This window comes from Nomascus leucogenys, chromosome 9, assembly GCF_006542625.1.
Source record: "Nomascus leucogenys isolate Asia chromosome 9, Asia_NLE_v1, whole genome shotgun sequence".
NCBI lineage: Eukaryota > Metazoa > Chordata > Mammalia > Primates > Hylobatidae > Nomascus > Nomascus leucogenys.
In genome coordinates, this window is record NC_044389.1 from 11,837,908 (window position 1) to 11,856,461 (window position 18,554).

General features: G+C 45.1%; 1 protein-coding gene across 5 annotated transcripts; it reads right to left on the reverse strand.

Annotated features, from left to right (window-relative positions):
• Positions 1-1,865: 1,865 nt before the first annotated feature.
• On the reverse strand, positions 1,866-8,443 carry RASL11A (RAS like family 11 member A). Of its 5 annotated transcripts, XM_030818601.1 has the most exons (5): positions 6,138-8,443; positions 4,543-5,128; positions 4,071-4,127; positions 3,893-3,972; positions 1,866-2,596 (listed from the first exon to the last, which is right to left on the reverse strand). In XM_030818601.1, the coding sequence occupies exons 2-5, from the start codon at positions 4,664-4,666 to the stop codon at positions 2,129-2,131; spliced, it is 729 nt and encodes a 242-aa protein (XP_030674461.1). In that variant the 5' UTR covers positions 4,667-5,128; positions 6,138-8,443; the 3' UTR covers positions 1,866-2,128. The 5 variants fall into 5 exon arrangements, with proteins under 5 accessions (XP_030674461.1, XP_003270256.1, XP_030674465.1 ...); XM_003270208.3 differs by lacking the exon at positions 6,138-8,443 and having other exon boundaries at positions 4,543-5,296; XM_030818605.1 differs by lacking the exons at positions 4,543-5,128; positions 6,138-8,443 and adding an exon at positions 4,403-4,428.
• Positions 8,444-18,554: the final 10,111 nt, after the last annotated feature.

The window sequence follows — 18,554 nt, forward strand, 5'->3', positions numbered from 1 at the left end:
AGAAGACAGGGTAGGGTGCTTTCTGCTTGGCCCATCAGCCTGCCTGAGCCCACAAGGCTGTGAGTCCCTTTGAGATGGCCTTGGGACTCATCTTTTGACCCTTCTGATCCACAGCCTGCTCCCCTGAAGAGCTCAAGACGACTTTCTGTTCTTACCATTCACTCATTTGAAACTTGATCATAGGTGGCCTGGGGACATCTCTTGTCTTATTCTTTAGCTTTTAGATTATGATTTTTTTCCCATGGGATGTTTGATCTCAGTTCCTTGAAGGCAGAGAAGCCCCTGGTGACAGGTGGCAGTCTGGACATGTTGTAGGCATGGCAGGGACTAGGAGAATCAGTTGTTCTTGGGTCTATACCTTCAATGTTAAGATGCACGGCAGGAAGCAGAACAGATGATAGAGCTTTTGTTTTGAGAGTATGCAAACAAGGAGAATGTGAGGCATTTTTTAAAAGATGTAATCCAAATTAATATTTTATTTGGACACTCTTTTAGACATGCATTATCTAGTTTTCTTAACCCTTCATGCCATTTTGTATAGGTAGACTCCCTTCAACTACAGTGAAAAGTGGTGCTGACATCACAGGTCTGGACAGAGCTGTCCTTTTGGAAGGGTAATGGTCTGTGATTGCCAGAAGCTGCATATGTCAGTCCCTTTCCATCACAGCTAATAATCTTTAATTACTCAGAACACCTGTCCTTGCCCTGCAGAAGTAGCAATGTTTCATGGTAATCTCCCATCATTGCCCCTCGGCACCATAAATGGTGCATTCATTCATTTATTCATTATATGTTTACTTAAAACTTACCATTCTACAGGCAAGCACTGAACTAGAAGATTGGAAGACAGGATCATAAAATGCAGCTACTGCCCTCGAGGGGGACTTCTTCTAATGGAGTAACATGACAGGGTTGGGTTATAACACAAATCCTCCAGGAATAGAGGAAGACCAGAGAAGGCATTTCAGAGCTGAATGTAGCATGTGACTTGAGTTTTTAAAGATGAGTTAGTAAGCCATTATGTGTAGAATCGGAAAAAATATTTGAGGCAGAGGGATAGTTTGTGCCAAGGCAGGAAGACATGAAAGAGCCTGGAGCAGGCTGAGAAAGACAATCTGTTGGAATGGACTGACTGCTGGGGTGTGTGTGTTGGAAGGAGGGGTTGATAAGCCTGGAGAGGTGGTAAAGAATCTTGATGCCATGTCTCATGTCTATCTTAACCAGTAGATAAGGGGAAACCAGCTGAGTTTTTTATAGAAATAAAATGATTAGGGTTAGTTTTAGTAGGATTGTTCTGATGTGAAGAGACAATTAGAAGATGTCATTCTAGAAGGCAAGAAACATGAGTCTTGCCTAGATTCTTGCCTGTCAGTCAAAGGGAGGTCTAGATTAAGGGACAGTGAGGCTTTAGAGAAAAACAGGAGTGAGGATGGACAGATCTGGTGCCCTATTGGAAGGGAAGGAGAATTTTGAGGCAACTTTTGGGCAGTAGGGTCCACTTACTGCATAATACTAGAAAAGGGGTTGTTTTTTAATATGGGTAGAGTATAAAGTTGCATTTGCACCAATAAATGTTACTCATGACTTGTAATGTTTTAGCATCAGCTCACACTGTACCCCTTCCCTTGAAAATCACACAGTGTCAATTTCATGACTGGTGGCAGTGTCCCATTTAAAAGACCTCTTGCTGTTATTCAAATCCCTCTCCTCCTCCACATACTTTCCTTTCTCCCACAACAGACTCCCTCTACATGAACTCCTCCCCACTGCGAGACACCAATCAGAGTTCAGACTAAGGGCAAGCATGGAGTAGTTCTGGGCGCTGGTGCAAGTACAATTTCTATAAAAAGACATTGAGAAAACAATGAGCAATGTTGCCATTTTGCCTTTAATGGAAAAGTGGCCAGTGGTTACAGTAAAAAAAAAAAAAAGTTCTTTTAATAAAACAAAACAAAATTTTATCCAGCTTCTAGGCAATCACTGTTTGAATTTTCAGAAATACACATGTACTTGAAAATCAATTTTTTTTATAAAAATAAACTCTGAATGTGTGATTAAAAAGGGAGAAGCCCAGTCTTTTAGCTGCACAAATGCGTATTAAAAAGGAGAGGCATCTGTCTGAGATAGTTCACCCCAGTGCAGAGGGGGCTTTGACTTTGGGAGACAGAGCCTGCTTGAAGCGTCTCTTCAGGTCCTGCATGTTGGGAGAGCGGGGCCGAGGGATGATGGAGGCTCTTCTTCTTTCCCCACTGAGGCCATGCATCTTGCTCACTTCTTTGCAGAGATGCTGAAACACATCACAGACATCTTCATAGTTTTCGCTAGTGGAAATTTCAAGGAACAGGCTGCCCAGCTCATTGGCTAGCTGAATACCGTCCTGTGTCTGCACCTGCCGGGCATGCAAAAGGTCCCCCTTGTTGCCCACGATGATGACAGGGGCTTTAGAGTCAGGGTGGACCTTCCGGATGTGCTGATAAAGGGGTCGGATGGACAAGTAGCTGTCATAGTCTGTGATGGAATAGACCAGCAGAAAGCCCTCGGCCCACTGCACGCATTTGGACAGGGAATCGACGACCTGGGGGAGGCTGTCTTGGATCTGAGAAAACATCAAAATGAGATCCAGTCAAGGAAACCCTCAGTGGGAGATAAACTCAAAACAACATCAAGGCAACCCTTGAAGAAACACTTGAAAAAGAAATCACTAAATACAGTTTTCAGTTTCCACCCAGCTTCTGCAGAAGCAGGTTTTGATATGGCAAGAACAGATTCCCAGGCAAACTCCCTGCCTGAGTTACTTTATTAGCTGTTATCCCTGCATTATTTTTAAACTCCTTGCTTGTCAGCAGTCTCTGGTGAACCATGGCTGACTGAAGAATGACCTCAAACCAGAATGGCTCAAGTTTTAGGAAACGCTAACTCATAATAAACAAAACTTTGAAAATAAGCCAAGATAAATATCTATTCCCAAACCCACAAAAATATTTTTAACATGCACTTCTTAAGAATGTTACAGAAAGAAATTCCTTTCTTAGGGTTCTTCCACAAGACCTTTCCTCTGGAGAAGGGAGTAGCACTTGGTAACTGGTTGATAAACAAGTTACATTCTAGACCCTCTGCCAAGGGGTTATCTGATTGCAATTACTGACTTGAGGGAACAGCCATTAACAGCAGTTGTTCAGCAGTGCTTGGGCCGGGCGCTGTGGCTCATGCCTATAATCCCACCACTTTGGGAGGCCGAGGTGGGCAGATCACTTGAGGTCAGGAGTTCGAGACCAGCCTGGCCAACATAGTGAAACCCCATCTCTACTGAAAAATATAAAAATAAATAAATAAATAAATAGCTGGGAGTTATGGTGGGTGCCTGTAGTCCCAGCTACTCGGGAGGCTGAAGCAGGAGAATCACAGGAACCTAGGAGGCAGAAGTTGCAGTGAGCTGAGATCCAGCCACTGCACTCCAGCCTGGGCAACAGAGTGAAACTCCGTCTGAAAAAAAGCAGAGCTTGCCAGGGGAGAAGACTCTCTCCCACCAGAATCCTACCTGTTTTTTTGTTTTGTTTTAAACGTTTTTCTCTTTGTTAATGGTTCCATGGCTACCTCTGGAAGAAATGGTGAGAACTGCTTAAGTAGGGATGGCCCACCAGGGTTGCAAAGTGAAGTTAAGTCAGGTGCTTAACAAGAGGAGGCTGCTTCTAACCATGCCTCCCCCTTAGAGAGTTTCTAACACCCCAACCACTGGCCCCACCTGTGGACAGCCCATTCCTACCTCTAAATGCACAGGTCGGTTTAGATGCCTTGCTCAGACCCCTGCGCCCAGCATGGGCGCCCTACGTGCTGTGCCCACCGGGGTGGTCTCACGGGTAGGGGTGAGCTGTTTGCCCCTGGCGGTTTTTACCTGGACGCCCCCGGGAGTATCCTGGATCTGCAGGGAGAGCTGGTCCCCCTCGACATAGACCAGCCGTGAATACAGCTTGCCTGGAGAATGAAGGAGAGTTTGCTTTTCAATTCTCAAACTCCCATCCGTAAAAAGAAACATGCAAGCATAAAAGCAGGGAGTGTGAAAGTATTCTCACCTGTATTCGGTTCATAGTCTCCAATGAATCTCTTGGTCAGGAAGCGCACGATCATTGCTGAAAAGGAAATGGGAAAATCAACCCAAGGAGTAGAACAAGCCGGTCAAACCCAGGCACCTCCGACAAACTGGGGGGAGTGAAGGGCGCAGAACCGTGGGCACTGCTCGCTTCCAGAGGCTCCGCAAAGCCGAGGTGCCGCGGGCTTGGCCGCGAGTACGACTGGCGGGACACCTCTCCCGCACCCCATCCCCGAACAGGCGCCAACCCCGCGGAGAGCCCAGGAGTAGATGCACCAGGAAACGCCAGGGAAGCAGGCCGGGACGGACCGCGACCCTCCGAGCGCGAAAGCAGCCCGATTCTACCTGCACCCCCGACCTCTGCTTCGGCCGAGGCTCCCTCTCTCCGCAGCGCCCCCAGTGGTCGCGGCCGGAGCCGGGGAGCGATGCCGCCCGGGGGTCCCCGCCGCACTCACCGCTCTTGCCCACGCGGCCAGCGCCCAGCACCGCCAGTTTGATGTCCTTGGGCAGTAGGTAGTCCGAGGAGGACTCGGGGATGGGTGCGAGCAGAAAGTGCCCGGACATGCTGAGCGGCCGCATGGAGCGCGTCCCGCGGTCCGGCGCGCAAGCCGAGAGGGCTGGGCCTCGCCGCACTCAGAGCCGGCTCGCCAGCGGGGAGTGCGGGACTAGATGTCTAGGGGTCTAGGGGTCTAGGACCGCGGCGGCTGCCTGCAGAACTGTCAAGGCCCGCGGCTTTTAAAGGGCTTGGTGCGCCCGGGAGCGCGGCGGCCGTCCCAGCTCCTCCTCGACTCCGCCCCTTCCCGGAGCTGCGTGGAGGGGCGGGAGCAGAGGCCGCGGAGCTGACTATCGCCGAGGTTGTGCGCTTCGCCGGGCTGCTCGCTGCTCGCGGCTCCAGGCGCTCTGCTGCAGGACTGCGGCTCCGGGGCCCAGACCCTGGAGATAGGGCCACCGTCCAGAGCGCGCGGGTGGCCTCTAGTCAGGCACTCTGCGAGTCTCCTCGCCCCGCAGCAGCCAGCTGGAGTCACTAGACCTGTGGGTGAACTTGAGATAGGAGTTACGCGTTGACGAGAGAAGAAAAAGTGCAATCAGTTGGATGTTTCTGCAACAATGGGACAGATTCCTGTAAAACGCTGCTCTTTTTATTTTTAAAAGGTGCTAAGGGGCTGGGCGCGGTGGCTCACGCCTGTAATCCCAGCACTTTGGGAGGCCAAGGTGGGCAAGATCATCTGAGGTCAGGAGTTCAAGACCAGCCTGGCCAACATGGCGAAACGCTGTCTCTACTAAAAGTACAAAAATTAGCGGGGCGTGGTGGTGGGCGCCTGTAATCCCAACTACTCGGGAGGCTGAGGCAGCAGAATCGCTTGAACCCGGGAGGCGGAGGTTGCAGTGTGCCGAGATGGTACCACTGCACTCCAGCCTGGACCACAACAGCGAAACTCCGTCTCAAAAAAAAAGAAAGAAAAGGTGCTAAGGGGTGACATTAATATGGGAAAAGGGAGGGAGGGGGCAAGAGTTCTGAATTAGTATCAGCGGAGGCAACTGCAGTCACTGTGACCTTGCTAGGGATAGATGAAGTCCCCTTAGGGGCAGTGATGGTTAGCAGCTCAGTATCCATGCCCAGCCCCTCCTCTGCAGGCAGGGGTTGCACTGGCTCATTCCTGAACACTCATGAGCACTCCACTGGCTGGGGGCCCTGGCTCTGCACTAAGTGTCCATCATTAATACTATCCTATGTGCTTGAGTCATGCATTTGCTTCATTATCCAAATATTTACTTCTAGGTGCATGGTGGGGTCTAGGGTGGGGTGGGGGGCAGTGTGAGGAACAGGACACAGAGCTATAGACTAGTTCTTGGATTTCTGGAGCCCACCAGAAATAGCACAGCAGAAGCCTGAGGACTTTAACCTTGAACAGTTAGAAGACCTTCATGCTTCTGGCCTCCTGTGTTCCAGCCCCACCCTAATTCATACCTTTCTCTACCCTGGTTGTACCAGTTTTTGCTGCATGACAAGCCACACCAAACTAGATGGCTTAGAACAACAATCACTTACAGTTGTTGAGCCCTTTGATGCATCTGCAGGGAGCTTCCAGGTTCTGGAGTTGGGGGCTGGGTGCCCTTGGATAGCCTTACTCATGTCTGGCAGCTGTTGGCTGTGATAAGGGAGGGTAGTGACTGAGTTACATGTCCCTTCTCGTTCAGCACGTAGGCCAGGGCCTGCCCTCATGGTAGCTGAGCAGAGTTCCAAGAGAGTGGGTGGAAATGGACAAGGCCCCTTGAGACCTAGGCCTCGAGGTGGAACCCATCCCTTCTGCTGCATTCTGTTGGCCAAAGCAAGTCATGGGGCCAGCCCAAATTCAAGTAGGGAAATACACTCCACCCCTTTTGTCGAAACATCAGAAAAGTCATGTGTGAAGGGGCAAGGAAGCAGAAAGTGATGGAGAATGGGGTCCATTTTTGTAATTGACCATGCTAATGAATGTGTCTCCATCCACCCAGTGGCCCAAGACTGGGAGACATCCTTGACTCTACCCACTCTCTCACTTCCACATTGATTAATCGCCAAGTTCCATCATTTCTCCTCCTATATTTCTTGGTGTCTCCCTCTCTGTATCCCTACTGCTCTCATTTCTCATCTGCAGAATTATGAATAATCCTGAAGTAAACTAATCTAGACTAGATGGTGACTTCAGTTTACATGTTCCTCCCTTGGAGAAGCCGTCTCTGATCACTGCCACTGTCCCCACCCCTATCTTGCGGTTACTCGCTCTCAGGGCACTGATCTCAACTATCATTACTTTCTGGTGGAATGTTTGTTTCATGTCTGTCTCCAGGAGGACAGGGACTCTAGCTTGTGACTCTAGTACCCAGCACATAGTGGCACCTGGGACTGGCAAGGTCCTTAATAAATGTTTGTTCACTGACTGACCTTCCAAATGAATGAATGAATGAATGGTGTCTTCAGTGTATGAACTGGAAAATACAGAAGTCTTGTTTCTGACCATTTTCCCACTGCCTTGGTTTTGAGAGCAACTTGCTCTCAGGAGGACGTGTGCTGGGAGATGTCCTGAGATAAACTGCCATATTTAAGTTGTACTGACTTCTGGCTGTTCATAAGGCAATTTTCTCTGTTAAACTGCAGTTTAATTGGAAAGACCTGAAGCAGGGCACCTTCCTCCCTGATGGGGGAAAAGGCACCATAAAGACAATGACTGTCTAGGGAACAACTGGAAACTGTTAAGTTCCAGGGTCACGTGCAGCTCCGTGATGGGGGTCTGGGCTGTTTTCTCTCAGATTCCCTTGACTTCTCCTTTATGGATGCAAGGTGGCTCCTGCAGTATCACGTCCTTACCCAAACAGGAAGGGAAGGAAGTACTCTCTTAGTTGTTCTCTTTAATTATGAAATAAAGCAGTTCTCACAAGAACTCAACAGACTTTCTCTTACATCTCACTGGCCAGAACAGAGAAACTGGGAAGGAGATTACTTAAGTATCTAGCAAAGAAGACTGGGATGGCCATGACTAGTTTAGACAATCATGATTCCTCCCTCTAGCTGGACATACCACCACCCGCATCCAAAATCAAGAACTCACAGAGAGAATGACTGCCAAGGAGATCTGCCATAAACCCTATTCACCTTCTTGGAGTGAAAATCCAGCACTTTCAAGGGAAAAGAGTCTTTTCTTGGTTGAATGTTATCTCTGTCTCTCTTCACCTCCTTCTCTGTTTTACATTCCCAGTCTGGAATAAGACCATTGTAGCTTAAGGTCAGCCAATAAGGAAGATTCCTAAGACTGTTCTCTGCCCGGTGATAATTATGCTCCACTTTGCATTTACATTGCACCTTTGCTCAGAAGAGCTCAACATGTTATTTCATTCTCCTTGGAAAAGCTCTTTGCATTTATAAATATACAAAATAATCCATGACCTTCTAGTGAAGACAGTAAGTGACTGTAGAATTATAAATAGCCTTGCCTAAATCGTTGCTGCTTGTGTTCTGCCATTTCATTTTAAATTTGTGTCCAGAGTTATATAAAACTGTGGTGCAACCAATATAACAGGCATGCTGAAGTGGTTTTAAAAAGATAATAGAAATGCGTAGGCATGGATACAGATATACAAATCTGTGGGTGTTTAGAATGAGTATAAAGGCCAGAGTTTGGTAATATGCAAATAATAGCAGACTTGGGAAGTTATTAACTCTTTCCCAGTCAAATAAAAGCTTGAATTCTAGTCATCAGGCAAAACTTTGCCAAGGGTCCTCCTCTTGTTCACAAACAACTCCCCCACCCCAGCCACAACCCAACATCAACTCCCTTTGCTGTATATCCTAAGTCCTTGACTATTGAGTTTACTGGAGCCTCAGAGCCCCTGCCTTTGAGGTACTCTCCCTAAACAGGAATCATGGCTCTGCCCTCTACCAGCTCCCTACTTTACTTCAACTCAGCAGGCAAAATTACTGAAAATTGACTCTGTGAGGATCTGTGATAAGTGCTTGCGCAGAACACAAAAAGCAGCGAACATTTACTAAGACAGCGAAGTATAACACACTCCTGCCTGCCTTCACAGACATCCCTGAAGAAATTTATCAAATTCACTATCATTTATAAATGACTTGAGTTTACCAAGAAAATTCTCAAATATTACATTAATTTTTAATTAATCCTGTGAAACAGGTAAAAAATATCCTCTAAATTGTGGTTTAGACAAATTGAGTAACTTATCCAATCATGGAGCCATATAGTGGTGCAGGCCTCAAGCCCTCTGAGTTTTAATCCTGGCACATTCCACGGGTATGGAGGTCAGGGTGCAGAGCCAGGCACAGTGGCTCCCACCTGTAATCTAGCACTTTGGGAGGCCAAGGCAGGAGGACTGCTTGAAGCCAGTTTTCGACCCTGTCTCTACAAAAAAAGAAAAAAGAAGGAAAAAAAAGAAAAGAAGGAGGGAGGGAGGGGAGGGGAAGAAGGAAGGGAGGAAAGGGAGGGGAGGGGAGGGAAGGGAAGGGGAGGGAAGAGAAAAATTAGCCAGGCACGGTGGTGCACGCCTGTTGTCTCAGGTACTCAAGATGTGGTGGGAAATTGCCTGAGCCCAGATCAAGGATGCAGTGAGCTGTGATCATACCACTTCACTCCAGCCTGGGCAATAGAACAAGACCCTGCCTCAAAAAATTCAAAATTCAAAAAATAAATACAAAATAAAGAAAGCAGGTTGTAGAACACTGTGTTGGTAATGGAAGGCCAGAGCAGGTTAGGATGCAAACTCCAACAGAGCTGCCACAGGGAGAGTTAGGTCTGACCCAAGTATCAGGGAAAGCTTCAGGGAGGCATGAGCTGGGCTGCAAGTGAGTCAGGTGTGATCGGTGGAAATCAGGGGAGGGCGAAGGCCTGTCAAATTGAGGGAACAGCATGCACAAAATCATGGAGGTACACGGCAAGTGTGAGGAACTCTGAGTAGTCTCAACAGTGAGAAGGATGTGGTAAGTGACCCAAAAGGCTGGGAGCCAGACTGTGAATGGCACGCTAAAAAGTTTATCCAGAGGCTATGGAAAGCCATTAATCATTTCTTGAGGAGGAGAGCTCCTTCTACAGTTGTTTCTCGGGTTATCTGTAGGGCTTTAGTTCCAGAACACACTGAGGATACCAAAATCCAGGGATGCTTAAGTCCCTGATATAAAAAGAGTGTTGTATTTTCATATAACCTATGCACATCCTTCCTACTTTATTAATTTTTTGAGACAGTCTCACTCTGTTGCTCAGACTGGACTGCAGTGGTGTGATCTCAGCTTACTGCAACCTCCACCTCCCGGGTTCAAGCAATTCTCCCGCCTCAGCCTCCCGGGTAGCTGGGATTATAGGCGTGCGGCACCATACCTGGCTAATCTTTGTATTTTTAGTAGAGACTGGGTCTCACCATGTTGGCCAGGCTGCTCTCGAACTCCTGACCTCAAATGATCCACCCACCTTGGCCTCCCAAAGTGCTGGGACTATGGGCGTGAGCCACTGCGCCTGGCCCTTCCTTCCTACTTTAAATCATCTCTAGATTACTTATAATACCTAATACAACGTAAATGCTATGTAAATAGTTATACTGTATTGCTTAGGCAATGACAAGCAAAAAGTTTGTACATGTTCAGAACAGATGCAATTTTTTGTTCAATATTTTCCATGCCAGCTTCGTTGAATTCATGGATGCAGAACTCACAGATACAAAGAGCAGACTGTACATACAACAGTATGGGTACTAGGAGCTTACAAATAATAGGATATGGGCCTGGTGCAGTGACTCATGCCTGTAATCCCAGCATTTTGGGAGGCCGAGGTGAGAGGCTCCCTTGAGCCCAGTTGTTCAAGGCTGCAGTGAATTGTGATTGTGCCACTGCACTCCAGCCTGGGTGACCCTGTCTCAAAAAACAAAAACAAAACAAAACGATATGGTCTCTGACCTCAAAGATCTTAAAACTGTTTACTTACTCACCTCCCATGAGCAACTAATTTAATCTGAACCTCCCTTCTTAGGTGGAACCAAAAAAATCCAATCATCTTCACTTGAGCTAAGCTATCTTCTCATTTTACAGAGACAGTAAAGAGTACCCCATTTATTTTCCAACCCAAATGATTTCCATAAATCCGAGTCTTGCTGGAGAAGTGTGTACGACAGCATTTGTGTGCCTCTTCCATTAGTGGCTTTGTGTGGTGGCCTGTCAGCAGCTCCTCGCCACACACGGCTGTTTGAAAAGAATCACAGTGCAGAGCCTCAGCTGCTTATTCACTCCTCTGTGCACATTTTCCACCTCAGCAACAGCAGCTGCAGCTGCTGCCTCACTGTTATTATTCATAACCTAGCAACTGGTCGAACAGATTCTGTGGAGAAGGATTTTTGCTATCAATTTTTTCTAAGTGGAGCTGGGGTGAAGAAACATGCTATAAACATTTATTCCAAATACATCCAACCCAGTTTTAAATCCTTTGTCTTGTGCACAAGACTAAGATAAACCTACCTTGTTCATATTTTAGCAATTCTTTATATTTTAGCAAATTTTCCATCCTAGTACAGAGAAAATGCTACTACAGGAGTGGGAATATGGAAGAGATTATTACCTGAGTGTGTGTTTCTGCCACAACATTCAGAAGAAAACTTCAAAAAAGAGTGTGATATATTTTATCTAACCCTTTGAGACTGGTTTCAACTGAACAAAAATAGAAGGCCTTAGAAAATACCTGGCTAGATCAGAACAGACTTGAGTTCAAAGTTCAAGAAACCACACAGCCTCACTTACAATCATGGCTATTACTTAAAAATAGAGTGAAAAAATTTATAGTTAGAATATTTTTCATTTTTACTGACAAGTGTTAAGAAGGGAAATTGGACAGTAAGAGGTTAATTTATAAATTCACAATCTGTGGTGGTTGCTCAGGACCTGCATTTCAAGGCAGACATGCAATTTTATCAGCACACACACACATTACTCAAAGCTCGGAGGTTCCAATTTAATTATCTCCCCACTTATAAAACCTAATCTGCAGGACATCCAGATGGAGCTGCCCAAGAGGGAGATGGAACTACAGATCTGGGGCTTCAGAGAATGTGAGCTCTGCAACTCAGCCTCAAGTATCAGAGAAGGCTTGAAGATGTAGACCAGTGGTTCTCAAATTTGAGCATGCATCTTATTCACTCAGAGATCTTGTTAAATACAGAGTGCTGGGCCCCATCCCCAGTATTTCAGATTTGGAGGGTCTTGGGCAAGTCTGCATTTTTTTTTTTTTTTTGAGACGGAGTCTCGCTCTGTCGCCCAGGCTGGAGTACAGTGGCGCAATCTTGGCTCGCTGCAAACTCCGCCTCCCGAGTAGCTGGGACTACAGGAGCCTGCCACCACGCCCAGCTAATCTTTTGTATTTCCGTGTTAGCCAGGATGGTCTCGATCTCCTGACCTCGTGAGCCACCCACCTCAGCCTCCCGAAGTGCTGGGATTACAGGCGTGAGCCACCACACCCCGACCAGGTCTGCATTTTTAACAAGATCTCAGATGATGCTGATGCTGCCAGCTGGGAGATCATACTTTAAGAACCCCTGGCTTAAATAACTCAGGAATAATTTATAAAGGAGAGAGACACAAATGTGGAACATCTAGGAGGGGCCAGAATGAGGCTAGAAGGGGGTCAGATGGGGAGAAGAAACAGAATAAAGTATGATGGCAGAACCCTCTGCAAGAGAAAAAATTTGTTGGCTCTGTCAATTATTATGTGGATAAAATTAAATTGGAAAAAAGTATCTACATTTGTTAATTAGCAAGCTTTTGGTAACCTTTAAGAGTACAGTTTCATCAGTGGTGGAGGCGGAAACCAGATTTGCAGTGGGCGACCAGGAAATTTAGCTATGAAAGGGAGGAGGAAGGCACAGGAAGGGCTGCTTGGTTTATTTGCTGGTTTTTGCAAGCCTGCAGGCTGAAGTCAAAAAAGCAGCAAGTTGGGCTGGGTGCGGTGGCTCACGCCTGTAATTCCAGCACTTTGGGAGGCCGAGGCGAGCAGATCACCTGAGGTCAGGAGTTCGAGACCAGCGTGGCCAACATGGCAAAACTCCGTCTGTACTAAAAATACAAAAAAATTAGCTGGGTCTGATGGCGGGCGCCTGTAATCCCAGCTACTCAGGAGGCTGAGGCAGAATTGCTTGAACCCGGGAGGCAGAGGTTGCAGTGAGCTGAGATCAAGCCACTGCATAGACCAGGACAATCAGTGAAACAAAAGGGCAGAGGCAAGAGCTCTGTCAATACCAACTCTTTCCTCTGTTCTCCTTTTACCCTCCTTGATACCTTGTTTTATGAAGGGATTTAGGTCTTACTATTCCTCCTATACTGTCACCTCCTTAATAAGGCTTTATGGTGTCTCTCTTTTCCCTTCATTCCACAGTAGAGTAGGTTCCAGTAAACATCCCCTTACTGGCCAAGTGTGGTGGCTCACACCTGTAATCCCAACACTTTGGGAGGCCGAGGTGGGCAGATCACTTGAGCCCAGGTATTCAAGATAAGCCTGGGCAGTATGGCGAAACCCCATCTCCACTAAAACACAAAAATTAGCTGGACATGGTGGCATGCCCCTGCAGTCCCAGCTAATCAGGAGGCTGAGGCAGGAGGATTACTCAAGCCCAGGTATTCGAGGCTGCAGTGAGCCATGATCGTGTCACTGCACTCCAGCCTGGGTGACGAGGGAGACACTGTCAAAGAAAAAAAATTCCCCTTGATAAAGATCTATAGATACAAGCTGATAAAAACTCAGACCACTAAACAAAACATATATTGTGTAATGATAAGTACTATAAGGTTTAATATAGAAAATGAATAAAGTCGGTATTTATAGTATATTAAGAGATAATCTTGATAAAATTCGAGCAGAGGCTGACTAAAGGGGACAAATCATGGGGAAGGATGAAGGAAAAGCATTCCTTCATATTTTGTGCTCCAACTTACTTACGAAAGCCCTCAGGCATGAATGCACTTGGCATATTAAAGGCACAGCAAGAAGGCTCATGAAATTGGATCTGACTTTGGGGCAGGAAGTGGTACAAGACTAGGTCGCAACGGTAGCTATAGGACAGATAATGTAGGGTTTTATAGGACATGATAATTGTCAGAATACAAATGGTATGCAAAGCCATGAGGCTAAATCTCACCTGAAGTATAAAGGTACTTCAATATTTGAAGGTCAGAAAGACAGAACCAGCAAGACTGCAGATCAGGTAAAAGGAAACCAGGAGAGGGTTCCAGAAGCTAACTGAAGCCAAACTCAATAATAAACATTTTCTCTCACCAAAGTAGCAAAGATTAAATTAAAATAATCAATGCTGATGAAAATGCTGTGAGACAAGCATGTTCCCTGGAAGGTGGAGTGCAAACTGGTATCACCCTTCAGTAAATCAATTTATCAGAGTGAATCAAGAATTTGAGTAACACATATTCTTTAACCCAGTATTGTGCTTGTGAGAAAATTTTTGAAGATTAATCCAAAATACTAAAATTTTATGTATATTCATATTGCCACTGATTGTTTTAAAAATTGCTATGCTGTACATCAAATAGGAAGAGTTCATTTTCTGAATATCTGTGCTAAGGATAGTAGTTCCCCTAAGCCAATCCAGCATGTCATCCTTTTCTCTCATGCCCAACTTCATCAGCCCCTCTGAATTGACACCTCATATCCCCATTTCCTTGTTGACAAGTCACAATTCACTTATTTCATCTGGTTGTGTTAAAACATGAAATCATAGACCTAAATGCACAAAGGGCTTCTAGGAATCATTTTATCCAACCCCTTATACTCAGGTAGGTGATACCACTTTACTGATGAGGCAACATAACACGACTTGTTGGAGAATGAACGAAAGAATGTTTAAGGTTTCCTGATCTTTGCACGTTTAACAATCCTACATACTCATATGCAAAATGGTTACAAGTCCTCAAAATTCAGAGAAACACTATAGTTTTGTAAAGATTGAACAGACGTATCTATCCATTTTTTTTTTTAAAGCAGTCTTTTTCTCATTATCCTCTCATTAATTCGAAGGGCATTTATTGAATGCTTACTATTTTCCAGGCATGAGGAGTGCAAAATTTAGTAAGACAGTGCCTAAACTTAGGTGCAGTGGGGGAAGACAGAACCTTACAAGTTAAAAACACTGTAACAGAAGCAAACACATCTGTCACGGGAACAAAGATGTGGGGGATTTTATTACAACCAGAAGTATCTCTATTCTCTGATTCCAAGAGCTTTCTTCATTCCTCTCCTTAAAATACTTGCATCAGGGAAGGTATCATCTATGAGATAATACAGGGTGAGCGCTGAAGGACACGCAGGAACTCATCAAGTGACCAAAGGAAAGCCTAAATGTTTCAGGCAAAGGCAAGTGCATGTGCAAAGAACTTGAAAAAACCTATTTTCCTAATACCTAAAGCATAAAGTAGGAAGGCAGTAACAGGAAGTGAAGTAACAAGCAGAAACCAGATTACAAAGGTCACATACATGACGGTATCACGTTTGCACAAACTCATCCAATTGTCTAAACTCATCAAACTGTACACACTGAAGGTGCAGTTCTTTGTTCTTTATCAATCATACCTCAACAAAGCTGTTACAAAAAATAATGTGGTCTTCCAGACACTATTTGGCACCCACCCACACACCAACTTATTGGAGTCTTCAGGGATCCGCTTGGGTAGTCAAACAGCACAGCAAATAGAGGAACTCTTTGGCATAAGAGGATCATGGGTTCAAGTCCCAGCTCTGCCACTTTCTGGCAGTGTGACCACCGGTGAGTTATTCTCCCTTCTTGAGTCTTTTATCTTACTCATGAAACATGGTAGTCCCCACATCTCAAAGCAGCCAGGAAGATGAAATAGATCAAGTGGTCAACAAATGTTGTCAGGCATATAATTCATTAATAGAGCTCAACTTTATGGATGCTCTCTCAAACAAATAAATGGTAAATAGGGAAATATACCACACCCCTTCCCCCCCCACAAAAGGGGGCCACATATACTCTTAAAACCTAAATATTAGTAAATTCTAGATTCATTGGAAGGCAACGACTTAATTTTGGACATCCAAAATACTCCTGGCAGGTATTTGTGGAGAAACAACGCAAAATTCTCAATTAGCAACAGATTATGAAATAAAAGTTGGTCGTTACTGAATATTCACTGTAACATCATGATGTGCTTTGTAAGTATTCCCATCTAATCCTCAAAAATCACCCTTTTAGGGGCACTTTTATTATCCCCTTCCAGGTAAGAAAACTGAGTCATATCAATCAATTTGCAATGTATTAACAGAATGAGTAAATGTAGAGCCTGGAAGCTGCTTTAATGAAGGGAACAAGGCAAGTGTGACTAAACGGACAGGGTGTGAGGACTTCAACTAGATGCATGGTTGAGCCATGAACTGTGATCGGAAAATACATAGGACTAATGTGATAATTATGTTTACATGCAACTCTCCACTACTAGAATGTGAATCCTTAGGGGCAGTTATTCAGAGATTCATATCTAGTTGTGAGGGATCCCAAAACAGTACATATCACCCATCTCACTTCATTAGAAAAAAACTCAAGACCACCAACTAGACTTTTCTCCATTCACATTAAAAAATGTGTTTTTTTGAGACAGGGTCTTGCTCTGTCACCCAGGCTGGAGTGTGGTGACACAATCACAGCAGACTGTAGCCCTGACCTCCTGGACTTGTGATCCTCCCACCTCAGCCTCCCAAAGTGTTGGGATTACAGGTGTGAGCCACTGTGCCCGACCTTTCATAGCACTTAGTAAATATTACTAGGTCTTTGCCTTACACAGCAAATACACCCCAAGAAGGTAGCAACAAGACTGACTGTGTAGAATCTCAAAGGTTGGATAAAATCGATTAGGCGGTGAAATGGACTTAATGTCTGTTAGCAAGATTAGTGAGGATACGTTTCAAGGACCCATGTTTGCTAAGTAAACGTTTCCAACTGAATGGTATTGTTTTAGTATGTCCTCTCCAAAATTCATGATGAAACTTAATCCCTATTGTTGCAAAGAAATTGCCATCAGTCATGCACTGCTGGTAGAAATGTAAAATGGTAGAAAACTCTCTGGAAAACAGTTTAGCAGTTTCTCAGAAACCTAAACATGCAACTATCATAAGACCCAGGAACTGCACTCTTGGACATTTATCCCAGAGCAATGAAAACTTACATTCACACAAAAACCTGTAGATGAATTCTCCTAACAGCCTTAAAAACAACAGCTAACAACTGGTAATAACCCAAATGTCTTTTAGCAGGTCAATGACTAAACAAAGTGTGATACGTTCATACCATGAATTGTACTCAGCAACAGAAATACACACAATACACGAAACAACTTCGATGCATCTTCAAGGAATTATGTGAAGTCAAAAAAGGCAAAGGGTCACATCTAACTTACATGATCCCTGTCATTTCCATTCTTGAAATGACATAAAGAAATGAAGGCTAGCTTAGTGCTTGCCAGGGATCAGTGGGGATGAGGGGAGATACAGGTAGTCTGACTATGTAAGGCAACATGAGGTATCTTGTGGTTAGAACTGTTCTACATATTGACTTTATGCTTATCGTTTTTTTTCTTTTTTTAAGACGGAGTCACTCTGTTGCCCAGGCCGGAGTGCAGTGGCATAATTTCGGCTCACTGCAACATCTGCCTCCCAGGTTCAAGTGATTCTCCTGCCTCAGCCTCCAGAGCAGCTGGGATTACAGGCGCTCACCACCATGGCTGGCTCATTTTTGTATTTTTAGCACAGACGGGTTTCACCATGTTGGCCAGGCTGGTCTCGAACTCCTGACCTCAAGTGATCCACTGGGCATGAGCCACCATGCCCGCCTATTATCAATATCTTGATTGTGAAACCACACTACAGCTTTACAAGATGTTATCATCGACAAACAGGATACAGTGTACTAGGGATCTCTATTATTTGTATCTCCATGTAAATCTGCAATTATCTCAAAATAAAACATTCAATTAAAAAAAAAACACGAACTCCCATTGTGGCAGTATCAAGAGGTAAGTTAAGGCCAAACCTTCGTAAGACACCGAAACCTGCCAGCACCTTTACCTTGGGACGTCAGAGCCTCCAGAACCACCACATAAGCTTCTACTGCTTACCCAGGTCTGTGGCATATTATTACAGCAAGACAATGACCTAAGACAAATGCTATTACCGCTATTATTTTCTGAGTCCCGTTTCATGCACGGTCAAAGCAATTCCAAGCTGGTATGTAACACACCAAGAATGGATGCTTTAAACAATCTATTTTTTTTTTTTTTTTTTTTTTTTAGGATTCAAAAGCAAACTCTGGATCCTGAGCTTAACTGTAATGCAATAGATGACATCCCACTTATTTTTGCATATTTTATTTGTCCCGGCACAGTGGCTCACGCCTGTAATCCCAGCACTTTGGAAGGCCGAGGCAGGTGGATCACGAGGTCAGGAGTTCGAGACCAGACTGATCAACATGGTGAAAGCCCGTCTCTACTAAAGACACAAAAATTAGCCGGGCGTGGTGGCACAAGCCTATAATCCCAGCTACTCAGGAGGCTGAGGGAGAACTGCTTGAACCCAGGAGGCAGATGTTGCAGTGAGCTGAGATCACACCACTGCACTCCAGCCAGGTTGACAGAGCAAGACTCTGTCACACACACACGCACAAAAATTTTATTTCTTCCTTGATAGTTTAGAAGGACTATCTTCAAACCAGTACAAATATTTTATACATAATACCTGGCCATTTTCTAACCAACTGAGTAATCTGTTGCACAATAAGCTACCTCATGTCCTTCAGCAAGAAATACATTAAATTTGAATAGTGAAGACATTACATAACGAATTAGGACACCACCAAAATTTGCTTTAAATATTTCTTTGGGGGAGAGGACACCACACTTCTACTCAATGAAGAGAAACATTTTTAC